This window comes from Tenrec ecaudatus, chromosome 4, assembly GCF_050624435.1.
Source record: "Tenrec ecaudatus isolate mTenEca1 chromosome 4, mTenEca1.hap1, whole genome shotgun sequence".
In the NCBI taxonomy this organism is placed as follows: Eukaryota; Metazoa; Chordata; class Mammalia; order Afrosoricida; family Tenrecidae; genus Tenrec; species Tenrec ecaudatus.
Window position 1 is genome coordinate 71,806,048 of NC_134533.1, and position 15,019 is coordinate 71,821,066.

Here is a 15,019-nt window from a genome sequence, read left to right on the forward strand (position 1 = left end):
CCAGAGTTTATATTCAGAGCACCAATCAAACTGAGCAAACCTGGGGAGCTTCGTGAAGAATATGAAAGCCTGAGAAAGGTAAAGAGGACAAGCGATCACGACAGCCATCTTAAATGGAAATAATGCTATTAAAGAATGCCCTGAGGTTGAAAAAAGGAAGAAAGGAAGAAAGAATGCTTGTTGGGGAGTCCACGTGCTGGTCCCGAGCACATGGGCCCATCACACGTCAGAGTCCACTCGACTGCAGCAGCAGGTTTCTAGCTTGGCTTTCTTCTTTACGACACAGAGCCTGTGTTTATCTGCCCTCGGCTGGGGTGGGCTCAAACAACAAGTGCGAAGTTGGCACAGGACTGGGCACTGTTTGCTCTACTCTACCCAGGGTGGCTCTAATCAGAACTGATTCTGACACCTCACAACAGCCAACCACCTGATACTCTGCTCAGTTAGATTGGATAACCAGAGTGGAAGTACCATAAACCTCAACCAAGAACTCCTTGAAAGGTGAACATGGGCTCACAGAGCCAATGACACACTGGCTGTATTACTGGCCACAGACAGGGGTCTTCTTGGCACCTTTAACATGTGCCTTTAATAATAATAGCTTGTCTTATTTTTGCTTATCTTGCAGGGCTCCTCTAACTACACGTAGTTGGCTTTATCTTTTATTGCCTTCACTGTTAAGTCCTCCAGAAAGACTAAGATACGTAGGTCAGCAAGGTGGTAGTTTGTAGCAGGAGAACATTGGCAGTTGGGGAAGCTTCAGACTGTGTCCTTATCATCATATTTTCAAGCTAATTGGGAGAATTAAAGCTTCAAAATGGTTAGTGATGAGAAGTATGATACTGGGTTTGTACCATTCTTCCTTGGCCCTCTTACTGCACTACTCATCCCCATCTATCTTCATGATGGATTAGGTAAATCACTTTGTATGTGAATATTTGAATCCACTTAATTTTCATCATACAACAGAAGCAAGAAAAATTGTTGGAACATTTTGTACAGAATGAAATGTTATTTAGCAAGAGATAAGATAGCAAAGATAGTAGAAAGCGATAGTTAATTACTAGATTTTTTTTTTTAACTCTCAGGGATCAACAACAAATGGGTATGAGGTATTTTATTAGTGATAAAACCAATTCACAGTGTGTTCTACAACTTAGCACATTTACTAGAAATCATTGAACCGTGCACTAAAAAAGGGTGAATTAAAGAATATGTAAAATAGGCCTCCATAAAGTTGTAAAAAAAATGAAAAGGTTACTAAACATTTGGATGGAAACTAGAGAAAGCAAAAGATGTCTCTTTGAATGTATGTTTTCTGAAACAAGCAAAACAAGCTTATAAATGCCTGTTGCTGGTTGCCATTAAATCCCTTCTGGTTCATGGCAAACCCTTCTGTGTGCAGCTCCACAGGGTTTCAAGGCTATCCCCTTTCAGAAGCACATCAGCAGGCTTGCAGCTTCAAACCACAAGCATTTGGACAATCGCTAGTTACTTAACCATTAGCCGCACCTGATGATGCCCTAGGAGGGAGAGCCTTTCCTCTAGGAAGAGTCATGTGTGACACATTTCTAATATATTTTTTATTTGGTATACTTTATTATTTTCTTTAAGTGACAGTAACAACTATTACAAGGGCTATAAAAAGTTAACAAGAAATTTTATTCCCCTTATTTTAGTTATGGTAAAAGGTTTTATTTGCTCATAGATTCTTCTATGGTGGTTCTGAGGTGAGTTGGGTTTAAGAACAAACTAGTTTGGTGAAGGAAGTCTGTTCTTTCAGGAACTGAAGCATGTCTTAGCAAGTTCCTAAGGTCAGAGAACCTGTGGTAATATGTCTGTAACAAAATATATGTCATTTATGTTATTTTTAACTATACAATTTAGTGACTAATTATATTCACCATATTGTACAACCATCAATCCTTTAAATTTCCTAAAAGTTTTTAGTACCCTTTAAGTAATGACTCCCTATCTTTCTCTTCCCCGAGCCCCAGGTAACTGCTTGTAAACGTTATTTTTCTGTTCATTTGCCTATTCTAAATCACCTAAGAGGGCTTAAATAATATTTATCCTTCTGTGTCCTGAGTTATTTCATGCACCATAATGTTACGCTAGGTCCCTCATGATGTGGCGTGCATCCAAGCATCATTTCCGTTTATAGCTGAAGAATGCTGCAGGAGCCCTGGTGGTGCAGTCTGTTCACCACAAGGCCTGCTGTTTAAGCCTCCCCGGCGATAGCACCCTTTGTTTATCTGTTCACTTGTTGGTGAATCCGTACTTGCGCTATTTCTGCTTCTGGCTGTTGTAATTAATGCTGCAATGAACATTCTGTTTGTGTCTACTTTCAAGTGTTTTGGATATTCCGTGCCTAGGAGTACAATTGCTGTTTGATTGCTGATTTTGTCCTTAACTTTATGAGGAAACACCAACTGTTTTCCCCTGTCCCGGCCCGCGGGACGTTCACCGTAGGTCCTGGGGGAGAGAGTGGGAATTGGGGGGTACAAGAGGCACGGAGAATGAGGACAAGACAATATCCTGATCAAGTCCTGTTTTAATGAACAAAGAGTCACAGCTTATAAGGGCCAGCCAAGGGGGCAGCCTCAGCCGCACATGCAGATTAGGCTACCTTGGCAACAGGCCAATCAGGGAGTTCAGGGGAGCGGGCCCTGCCGATGGGTCAATAAGGGCTTACAGTCTTCAATTAGGTACGCAGAGGAGTGGCATGTACATGCAAATCAAGCATAGGGGAAGACGATCTTTTGCCCAATCAAGGGGATGCAGGACACGGGTGCTTATCTAAAGAGCATTACCCCTTCTTTGCTCAAGCTTTACAGCTGCAGTGCTCTGTCACGTAGGCTGGGGTAGAAGAATGCCGAGAGCTCAGGCTAATAAATTCCAAGCAATGGCCGGGCCTCATGGCTCCGGACAGTCCCCAGTATCTGGTGAAAACTTTATCATCAACCTTGTAGAAGAGTTCTACCAATTTGCCTTTTCATCAATACTTGTTATTTTGCTTTTTCTTCTTCTAATAGCCATTCCAATGGATATGAAGTGTTGTCTTCTTGTGGTTTTGATTTAAATTCCGTTAATAGCTAATGGTGTTGAACATCTTTTCATGTGCTTACTGGACATTTGTATTTCTTCTTTGGAAAAACACATGTTCAAGGCATTTGCTCATTTCTAAATTGGGTTGTCTGCCCTTTTGTTGTTGAATCATAGAAAATTTGAATAGACAGGTTATGAAACTCTTACCAGCTAGCTATTTGGTTTCTAAATAGTTTATTTTCTCACATTTAGTAGGTTGTCTCCGCTTTGTTTATAAAGTCCTTTGATACATAAATATTTTTATTGCTTAAAAAAATCAGTTTATCTATTTTTTTCTTTTGTTGTTTATACCTTTGATATTGAAGACCTATGGTTTTAAAACTTCCTAAAGTCACTGTGTGGTATAGTGGTTTACGATTGAACTGTTTACTGCAAGGCCATCAGTTCAAACCCACCAGCTGATCCTCCGGAGAAAGTTGGGGCTGATTGTTCTCATAAAGTTGTATAGACTTGGAAACTTAAAGGGGCAGTTCTGCCTAGTCACAGGGTCACTATGAGTCAGAAATGATTCAGTGACAGTAAGTTTTCTGGAAAGTCACTGTGAGCTTTAAAATTTTATGATTCTGTGAATACGTTTATATTTCTAAATATGTTTAAACTTTTTCCTGCTTTATGTTTTATAGTTGATTTTGTCTTTTAAAAAATGTTTTATTTGGATAAAATATAAAAAAGATTTGCAAATTCAGTGGCCTTTTTTACATGGACAATTCGGTATAATTGGTCATATTTATTATATTGTCTGTTTAAAAATGACTTCCCCTAAGTTCAACAGTTTTGTCTTTTTTAACATAAGAAAAACAGTGCAGAGCAAAATGTGAAAGTCACTCTCCACCTTCCTTTTCACTCTTCCTCAAAGATGCCCAGGAGTCCGCAGTTCAGTGTGTGTTATAGTGTCCCCGGCACATGCTCGCTAACACACACATTAGTTTTTTTCAGTGTTTGTTCATCAGTTGTCTGTTGAGCCCTGCTGTGTACCAAGCACAGTGTAGAGCAGGGGTCCTCCAACTTTTTAAATGGGGCCAGTTCACCAGCCTGTGTGATCGAGTGGTCCCAAAGGGATCAGTTACCAGGCATCAAAGAACAAAAAATCATATCATTGACTGCACACCTCCATGATAGGATCGCTGAAGACAAATGGGTGCATAAGCAAATGTGGTGAAGAAAGCTGATGGTGCCCGGCTATCAAAAGAGATAGTGTCTGGGGTCTTAAAGGCTTGAAGGTGAACAAGCGGCCATCTAGCTCAGAAGCAAATAAGCCCACATGGAAGAAGCACACCGGCCAGTGCGATCACGAGGTGCCAAGGGACCAGGTATAAGGCATCATGCAAAAAAAAAAGATATAAGTGTGTGTATGTATGTGTATATATGTATATATGTATATATATACCATATTAAATGAAGGGAAGTGCAGAGTGGAGACCCAAGGCCCAAGTGTCGGCCAATGGAGATCCCCTCATAGAGGGGTTTAGGAGAGGAGATGGGTTAATTAGGGTGTGAGGTAGTATCGATGAAGAACACAGCTTTACCCCAGATCCTGGATGCTTCCTCCCCCAACTACCATGATCCGAATTCTACCTTGCAGGGCTGGATAGGACAGAGGCTGTACACTGGTGCATATGGGGGCTGGAGGTACAGGGAATCCAGGGTGGATGATACCTTCAGGACCAAGGGTGTGAGGGGCGATGTTGGGAGAGTGGAGGGTGAGCGGGTTGGAAAGGGGGAACTGATGACAAGGATCCACATGTGACCTCTTCCCTGGGAGAGGGATAGCAGAGAAGGGGGGAAGGGAGACTCCGGATAGGGCAAGATATGACAAAATAACGATGTATAAATTACCAAGGGCACTTGAGGGAGGGTGGAAAGGGGAGGGAGGGGGAAAAAAAGAGGACCTGATGCAAGGGGCTTAAGTGGAGAGCAAATGCCTTGAGAATGATTGGGGCAGGGAATGTATGGATGTGCTTTATACAATTGATGTATGTATATGTATGGATGGTGATAAGAGTTGTATGAGTCCCTAATAAAATGTAAAAAAAGAAAAGTGGAGAAAAAAATGATTAGGGCAAAGACTGTACAGATGTGCTTTATACAATTGATGTATGTATATGTATGAACTGTGATAAGAATTGTATGAGCCCCAATAAATTGTTAAAAAAATAATGGGGCCAGTTCACTGTCCCTCAGACCCGTTGGAGGGTCGGACTATATTTTAAAATAAAACTATGAACAAATTCCTATGCACACTATACATATCTTATTTTGCAGTAAAAATCAAAATGGAGCAAAAACACCCAGCGGGCCGGATAAATGTCCTCGGCGGGTGCATGTGGCTGTAGTGTGAGTATGCCTGGTGTAGAGGAAGAAAGGCAAAGTCCTTGCCCTACGGGAGGTTCCACTCAAAGGAGCAGACAGACAATGACTAAGCAAACAAATGTAATGTATAATAATAATAAAGCAGGATAAGGAGACTGAGGGGAGTGTGAGGGAAACTAGAGGAGATGCAGAATGACTGTTTTACGTAGAATGGTCCAGGAAGGTTCTCAGAGGCTGCGCAGTTGAGTAGAGACCTGAAAGAAGTGAGGAAACAAGCCTCTAAGGGATGAGGAAGGAGCATTCCACACAAAAGACGCAGCCAGTGCGAGGGCCCTAGACAGCAACAAGTTTGTCTTGTTCAGGTAACAAAACGGCCCGTGTGGCTGGAGCTGAGTGTGTAGGTGGAGTTTGTGGTAAGAGATGAGTTGAGAGAGGTAAACTAGAAGGGTCAGATCAGGAAAGGCCTAGTTGACCTGGTAAAGAGCTTACATTTATTCTAAGGGTGATGGGAAGTCATCAATGTGATCTGATAGCTATCTATGTCTATATTCATCTTTATATACATATACATTTTAATAAGAATGTAAATCCTCTAGTCACTTATTATTTATCCATTTTAAAAGATCTTTGGTTCTTATCATAGGAGAGACACTATAATGAACATAGACGTTAGGGATTGTATTTTCTGTGACGGTTGTTGTTGTCAGGTGTTCTCTAGTCACTGACTCACAGCGATCCTATGTACAACAGAGCAGAGCACTGTCCGGTTCGGCACCATCTTCACAATTGTTGCTCTGTCTGAGTCCATTGTTCCAACCAGTGAACCATCCTTCCGGGGGACCTTCCTCTGTGTGGCCAATGCTGACCCTCTCCTGAGCTTGATATGATATCCTTCCTTGGGGCTGATCCATATAGAAACCCCCAAACAATGACTTAAACAGATTAGGAGTCTTGTTTTTCTCAGGTAACAACAACAACAAAAACTAAGGTGGACTGATAAGGTGTCAGGGGGTTAGGCTTGCGCCTTTTGTCTTCCTACTCAGACATGGTCATATGTTCCCGTCTCTTTGTGAAGAGGTGATCCTTCCCTAGCATCCCATCCAGGCAGAAGGGAAAAGGGACACATGCCAGCTGAATCAGGTTCTTTTAAAGTGCTTTCTCCAGAGGCCCACCCAGTGACTTCATTTGTAGTTTACAGTCCAGTTTCATAGACTCTTCCCTCTAAATGCCTGGAAAATCGTGATTTAGGTGGAATATGAGCTTCTTGAATAAAACTAGTGTTCCCTTAGGAAGAAAGGGGAGAGTGGATATTGAGGAAGCCTCTAGCATTCCACTTCACATAAAGCAAGAATGGAAGTAAGATCAGTAAAGGACTCGAGTTGGCAAAGAGCTGAGTAAATTGTACTAAGGTTGGATTTTTGCTGGAGTTGTGGTTGAGATGCAGTGGACTTTGTAAGTCTTGTAGTTTTAGATCATGGAATTTAGTTTATTTAGGAAGGAATTGAGGATGTGAAGGGTGTGAAAGAGTGATGGGGTTGATAGGCTGTTCAGGTGGTGACAAAGAATTGTGTAAGTGGGGTCAGTCAGTAGTGTTCAAGCAAGGCTGGAAAGTCAGATAGTGGTGGTCTAAATGTGGGAGGCTTAAGAGAGAGACTTATGAGGTGGTTTAGTTATTGGACAGTACAAGCTGTAAGGTATGATGATGAGAAAAGATAGCTGAACTGGATGGTAGAGAGGAAAAGGGTTAGAAGAAGAAGGTCAAAGAGCTGAGAGGGCACATAGACCCTGAGAGTACATGTGTGTTTTAGCTTTGCCATAAATGAAGGAGCGACAGCGAGGTGACCTGGTAGGTGACTACTATAGAGAGCGGTATGGGATGGCACAATCTGATGACAAATACTTAAAAGAAGCTAGTCTTATAACTTTAAAAAAATTTCATAATGTGTGAATTGTTTAGTTTTTTTGGTTGTGTGTGGTGTCTTTATAAAGCTAGTACAAGTACTTTAGGTGCTTCTGCATCCTGCATGATATTTCATAGTATGAACAAGGCATACTTTTTGTAACAGTTCTGTTGTCATTGGTCACCTGAATTATTTTCCCCCTCCTATTTGAATGAAACACTATGCTGAATACCCATATACATATATCTTTCCATATGTGACTAGGTTAGATTTCTAGAAGTGAAATGCAGTGCAGAGAAAATGTCAATAGCACCCAAAGCAATAGATTCCACATGATTCTTTAAAGACATGAAGAAACGCATTACCAACTATATATGGAAAGGAAAGAGACCCTGGACAAGCAAAGCACTGCTTAAGGAGGAGCACAAAATAGGAGGCTTCTCACTTCCAAACCTATATTACCAAGCCATGGTAGTCAAAACAATCTGGTACTGAGACAGACAGTGAGAACAACATAGACCAATGGAGCAGATAAAAGAACCCAGAAATAAATCCATCCACTTAGAACTATTTTTTGACAAAGAGCCAAAATACATTAAATGGGGAAGCAATAGTCTCTTCAACAAATGGTGTTGGCAAAATTGGATTTCCATTTGGAGAGAATGAAACAGGACTCATACTTTCCTCTGTATACAAAAATGAACTCAAGATGATCAAAGAACTAAAGTGAAACCCAGAATTGTGAAGATCTTCAATGAAAAAATAAGGACAAACTTAAGGGCCCTAAGACAGGACCTAAACACACTACCAAACATAACTGCAGCAAAAACACAACAGAAGACAGGTAGATAACTGAAACCCCCTAAAACAAAGATACTTAAGTGTATTCAAAGAGTAAAAAGAATGGAACCGATTACAAGGATCTACATATAACCTCTTCCCAGGGGGATGGACAACAGAAAAGTGGGTGAAGAGACACCTTGGACAGGGCAAGATATGACAAAATAATAATTTATAAATTATCAAGGGCTCATGAGGGAGGGGGAAGCAGGGAGAGAAGAGGAATAATGAGGAGCTGATGCCCAGGGCTTAAGTGGAGAGCAAATGTTTTGAGAATGATGAAGGCAGTGAATATACAAATGTGTTTTACAAAATTGATGTATGTATGGATTGTGATAAGAGTTGTTTGAGACCCTAATAAAATGATAAGTAAAAAGTGAACCCACAGATTGAGAGAAAATTTTTTGGTAATAACATACAGGGGATTAATCTAAAATCTATAGAAATTGGAACACTTCAACAGAAAAAGGCAATCCAGAAATGGGGGTTAGAGGACGTGAACAAAGAAGACATCCAGGCTACCAACAATCACTAGCCATTGGAAAGATGCCACCTCTTGCCAGCATTGGTAGCAAAATTCAGTACAAAACAGAAAATAACATGCTGGAGAAGGTGCAGAGAGATTGGAACCCTCATATACTGTACAGCCACCGTGCAAAGTAGTATGGCACTTCCACAAACTAAGACTGGACATACCATCTGACCTAGCAGTTCCTTTACTTGGTATATATTCTAAAGACGTAAGAGCCATAACATGATAGATACCTGCACAACCATGTTCATTGTCCCAGTGTCCACAAGCGCCCATTAACGGAGGAATGGATAAATAAACCTTGGCACATGCACGCAGTGGGTCGCTAAAGCATCATGGTGAAATTGAAGCACCTCATCAACATGGGGGCATTATGCTGAGTGAAGTTAGTCCATCACAAAAGCACACCGATTGTATCAGACCATTGTTGTAAAGAGAAACAGCAAGATGGAGGTTTCATACCCCCAAAGTGACTTTGATGACTCCCCAGGTGGAAAGGAGAAGAAGGGAGGGGCCACAATAGGCTAGAAGGCATTATCTATGGTGAAGGATAAGATAATCTACAAGGACAAAAGAAAAAAAAGGTGGGGGGGGCAAGATACTGAGAAGTTTGATAAGTTGTTGAATACAAAAATGATTAGCTGAAATGTACACCCTCTAATTCACAATAAAAAGTTAAAAATAAACAAAATGCAATGTAGAGGATTTTCACCTTTTGAATTTTAATATTAGCAAATTACCCTTTTTTTTTTTTTTAGCAAATTACCTTTTAAAAAGGCCTTACAAGCTTACTCTCTCACCCACAGTAAGAGTCCCTTTGCCTCAGATCCTTGCCAAACTTTTATTATTTTCAATATTGTGCTAATTTTCCAGATACAGATAGCACATTTTAATATTTATTTCCCTGGTTACTAGTGAAATGGAGCATCTTATCATTATTGTCTGCCAATTTCTGTGCCAGAGAAAGGCAGGCTGTCTGCTCTTTTAGAGACTGGCAGTCTCAGAGACCCTGAGGGGCAGTTCTGATATACCTATAAGGTTGCTGGAAGTCAGAACTGACTGCGTGATGGCAGGTTTGTTTTTTGGTGTATATGTTGTATATGAATTGCTTGTTTTTAACCCTCAGAGGTAAAAATCAGCCTGCTTTCCATCTTTGAGGTATTTCTGATAATAACTAATGGTGGCTTGCTTTTTCTGTTTTTCTTATATACTTATTAAGATATAAGTTTTATGATTTTGGGGGGTTTCAAATAGATGGAGTATTAACATGCTCAGTTTTCATTCTTGATATATTGAGGGTGAAATTTTTGTGTGCAGTAAATACATATTGAAATGAAAAGACAGTTTTTTCATGAAGAATTATGTCATTGATCTCTTTTTAGTTTTTTACTCTCTGTGAGGCTGTGGGCACAAACCCAGGAAGAGTGTGCGGATGCTGCGGGCCCAGTGGCTTCATGCTGTTTTGTACAGGGTTGCTGTGGGAGGGACCATTCTGTGGCACCTAGCAGCGTAACAGCAGCATACAAGCGTGTTAGGCATCTGTCTTTGAAAATAATAGATTCATTGATCTCTGTAAATTCTTTAGATTGAATTAAGCCTGTGTATTTACATCATCGTTTCTCTGTAATTTTTTTCAGGTACTTAACTTGGACCACATGGTTAAATAATGTTGTTTTCTGTTAGAGTTGGGAAAGACAATCCAGCATGCTCTTATTTTTCGTATCTGAATCCCTGGCCCTGAAGGTACAGGGTGAAAAACTGCCTTGGCTGCCAGGCTACTTCTGTCTCTGGAATAGGAAAAATGAGCTGCTTTTGACAGTGCGGTGGCTCCCAGGAGTGTGGTTTCGGCTTTCTTTGAATTAGTTTGCTGACCTCCTCTTTTTTCCCCTCCCCACTGGTTTGTTTCTTCCCATTGCTGAGTAAATTTTTGAAGTAGTAAGCATGCAATTCGTAGTCATTGGCTCAGGAGCAGAGTAATCAGATGTGGTCGATGGGTCACTGAAGTGAATGATGGCCCTGACGGGGCATTCCCTTTTGTAAAGGGATTTTTTTTCCCCCAAGGTAAGAACACTTTTAGGACCTAGCTACCTTTGAATTACCATTTGTTTCTGCCATGTGTTGTCTCCGTCTAGGAGAAAGATGAGGCTTTCCACTCCTGCACAGAGGTATAGTCTCAGCTCTTCCCTGTCCTGCATGGTGACGGGCTGGCATCACTCCACCGCAGGGAGTTTGGTTTGCTTTATTGCCTTTTTGCTTCACACTCGCAGAATAGCGTGTACTCTTGTTAAAACTTGAACATTTCACTTATAAATTGTGAGCTGAATGTTGAGCTTTTTCTTTGTTACTTTTATCTATTTTAAAAAGCTTATACTTAACCTGAAAAGCTTAAAATATGCTTAAAAGAACTAGGTTGTTTACTCATTTAAAAACTTATTTCCTATTAGATCATAAAATCTTTGCAGATGGACCAGTTTGTCTAGTATCGTTTAATTCTCCAGTGCACTAAATAAATCTTACACCTAGGGTCCTTGTTACATGCAATTGTTGATCATCTAGTTTCTAAGCCCTTACTTTAGGAGATGTAACTTTTTTCTTTCCTACGTTCCCTCCCTTGTTCCAGCCCCTCAGACCAGTGTTTAGATCTGATGGAGGAGCAGTCTGAGGGTTGTTAAGGCTGTCACTTCTCTTTCTCTCCTTAAGAAATATCCATTTTATTGATTAATTTTGGTTCATATGAATATATGTGTGTATATTATACATTTTTATTTGTGGAATATAATAATTGCAAAGAAAAGCATATTCTGGGTAGTTAGACAGCACAGCTCATCAAATCATATCAGTAACAGTATCCCATTAAATACTCCCCCACATGTGGTATGGTCCCCTTACCTCCTGCCATGCATAGTGTTCTGACCCTACCACCCCACCTCAGCCTCTGCCCCTGGCCACCTCATTGTCTTTATCCTCCTTATTCTTTGGTGTGAAAACCATTTTTCTTTTTCTTTATAGTAATGGTGCCATAAATATTTATGAGATTGACTAACTTGCTAAGCATTATGTTCTCTAACTTTGTCCATGTCTCAAGTGTTGGACAGACTCATCATTGTTTATTTCATGATTTTAGTGATTTGTCATATTCCATTGTATGACTGTACCAGAATTTTTTATCTATTCCTCTACAGTCTTGAGTTTTTGATTGCTTCCATCTCTTTGCTCTTACAGAAATTGCTGCAGTAAACATAGATGTGTGCATATATCTTTTCTTTTTTTTTTTTAAATTACTTTGAGGTCTTATTTGAAGTAGAGAGATTGCAATATCCCAAGGTATCTGTATCTGCATTTGTTTCAGGAAGCACCATAGTGGTGGTACATTTTCATACTCTCACCAGCAATGTACGAATGTTCTCATCTCTCCAGTATTTGTTATTTTGTGAAAAATTTTTTTTGCTAAGAGTATTGGTATGAACTGGTCTGTTATTGTTGGTTTAATTTGTATTTCTCTTATTGCTAATGAACTTGAACATTTTTCACAAGATTGTTAGCCACCTGAGTGTCATCTTTAGTAAATTAATCTATTCATATCTGTGCCTATTTTTTGATCAGGTAATTTGTATTTTTCTTATTAAGGTGTTATAGTTTTCCATAGATTTTTGAAATCATTTTATCTACTACATCATTGCTAAATATTTTTCCCAATTTGTGGGGTCTCTTTTAATTCATTTGATGAAGTCTTTTAATGTGCATAAATGTTGTATTTTTAGAGGATTCCAGTTCTCTATTTTGTCTTCTATAAAGTGGATATTTTTCATTGTGTTTGGTAGTGTATTTATGCCTTGTACTAGGGCCGTAAGTTTGTTCTTGGTTTTTCAATGATGATCTCTATGGCTCTAGGGTTTATATTTAGTCTTTAATTTATCCTGAGTTAGTTTTTGTACGTGGTGTGAAGTATGGGCCCTGTTTAATTCTTTTGCAGGTAGTGATCCAATTTTCCTAGCACCAGTTATTGAAAAGGGTATTTCTTCTCTGAGATATATCTTCCATAAAGATTTAATATTTCTAGGGTTTGTTAGGTCCACCATTTGCTATTTTAGAAACTCTTTTCTCTGAAATACTGTGACTTAATATTTGAGGAAATGCTCACTTTAGACATGTGCTGACATGCCTTTTGCTAGAATCAGGAAGTAGGCATGAACTCTCCGTGATTTTTTTTTTTAGAGCAAGCAAACTGTATGGAATTGAAAAGAAGGGAAAATTCTCAAACGAGTAAGTTTTCCAACTTTGTGCTAGAAACAGATTTGGTTTTGACTACAGGAGGACAAGCTGTTATCTTTAGGATAGTTTAAGTCTCAAGGTGTTAGCAATGTATCATTGCTTTCTTTTTCTGCTAGTAGCAAGTAAGTACCAGATGAGGAGAAACAGCTTTGTCAAGTACAATAGTACACCTGAGAAATTCAGAGCATGATCACATTTTAATTAGCATTGCAGGTTTGTCAGGTTATTTCTGCAATATGCTGTCTTTCTCTGTCTCCTTTATAAGGAAAGAGGATCAGTAGTTATACGATTACTGTACTAGTGTGACTGACTATATGGTTTAGACAAAAATAAAATGATTTCAATGACACTTGGGAATCAAATTAGGGAAACTTGTAGTAGTATTTGTAACAATTTCTCTAGTATAAAATCAAATATCTTGTTAAAATATTTGAGTAATAAGGCTTTTAATAAAATAGTTTTTCTCCTGCTTATAAAAGTAACGTGCATTGTAAAAGAAAAAAAGATCCAAATTATTGAGAAAAGTTTGAGAGAAAATCACTAACAATCCTGCTGTCTAATAGTAACTGTATTTAAGACTGTCTTATCTAACTATATTTTGTTGTTCAAGTTACCATATTCCTATGTGATAGGATAGACCTGCCCCATAGGGTTTCTTAGGCACTGTGTATATGTGTATATATACATATATACATACATATATAAATGTGATTTGGATGAAAGTTTATAGAGCAGATTGTTTTTTCTTCTGTATTTTGCTTCATGATGTTTATAGCAATCCCTACAATGTAACAGCACTCTTTCTACTTCCTCCCTGTGTTTATAGCGTCCATTTATCCTTCTGTCCCATCCCTTCCTGCCAGCTGAGCCTTGTCCCTGGCAATGCTACTCATTTGTTCTTAGATGGTTGATTGTTCTAAGGAGTGGTACCTCGTTAGTGATAATCACCTTGTGCCCGTTTAATGCTGAAAGTTGAGCCACAGGGATGAGTTCCGTTTCAGGCCTAAAGGGTGACTAATGGCCATAGTCTTTGAGTCTGTCAGTCTCAAACATACCAGTAGGCTTTTTTTTTTCCTCTCAAAATTTTTTTCTATATGTTTTTCCAACTTTATCTAAATTCCTCTGATGTGTTCCCTTCTATAGCCATTGGTAACAGTTGTTAGTGCCATCTTGTTCTTCCAGTCAGTCTCAGGGTTATGGAGACTGAGATACATGTAGTTCATTAGACTTTTCCAATAATTGTTATATGCATCTTTGATTTTATTTATTCTGATTTGTTTTTGGACACAGACAGACCAGTAGTTACACCTTAGATGGCCACTCAGAAGTTTATAAAACCCCACTCACTACTCGCCATATTAGGATGTAGAGCACTGTGTTTGTTGTCCATGATATGCCAATTGACCATAATGTCCTCAAGACCCCCAGGCCCAGAAGCACATTCCTTTAAGTTGTTTGGTTATGGCTAAGAAGTTTTCATAGTGTTGCCCTCTGTATGCCTTACTGTAGATAAAATCAAACTCACTGTCTCTGTCTCATTTCTGACTCATGGAGATCCTTTAAAGGACAAGGTAGAACTGCCCCTGTGGGTTCCAGAGACTGTAACTCTTTACAGGAGTAGAAAGCATCATCTGTCTCCTGAACTGTACTGTGTACATGGCTGTATTTGTAGTACATATAAACTTAAGGGGACTTTTAAAAATTCATGGACAAATGGAATGAAAAAATAAAACTTTTAAACAAAAATTTGGAACCCTGCTCATACATAAAAGTAACCTCTGTTTAGCTATCTCTATTTGTTGGTGTAGTCCCACTCGCCTTCCCAACCTATGCCTACCCATGTACCTCTTATAGAGTCTTGTTATTACCGTTACTGTGGGATTGTGTGTGTCATAGGAATTACCCTTGTTGCCTTTAACTCTTGGGTTCCTCCCAGAGTTGTCTTGTACTTTTATTAGTTGTACTCACCTAGCTTGTAACTTTTTTTTTACATTTGTCAAATCTGTGATTCCATTCTCTTAAAAAAAAATTTTATTGGGGACTCGTCTAACTCAAA

At 39.3% G+C, this 15,019-nt stretch overlaps 1 protein-coding gene across 1 annotated transcript in view; it reads left to right on the plus strand.

Annotated features, from left to right (window-relative positions):
- RNF169 (ring finger protein 169) overlaps positions 1-15,019 on the plus strand; it is a 104,043-nt gene that overhangs the window by 44,751 nt on the left and 44,273 nt on the right. Inside the window, exon 2 of the mRNA XM_075546277.1 lies at positions 5-78. Within this exon, the coding sequence (XP_075402392.1) occupies positions 5-78 (74 nt within the window). The remainder of the gene's footprint in view (positions 1-4; positions 79-15,019) is intronic.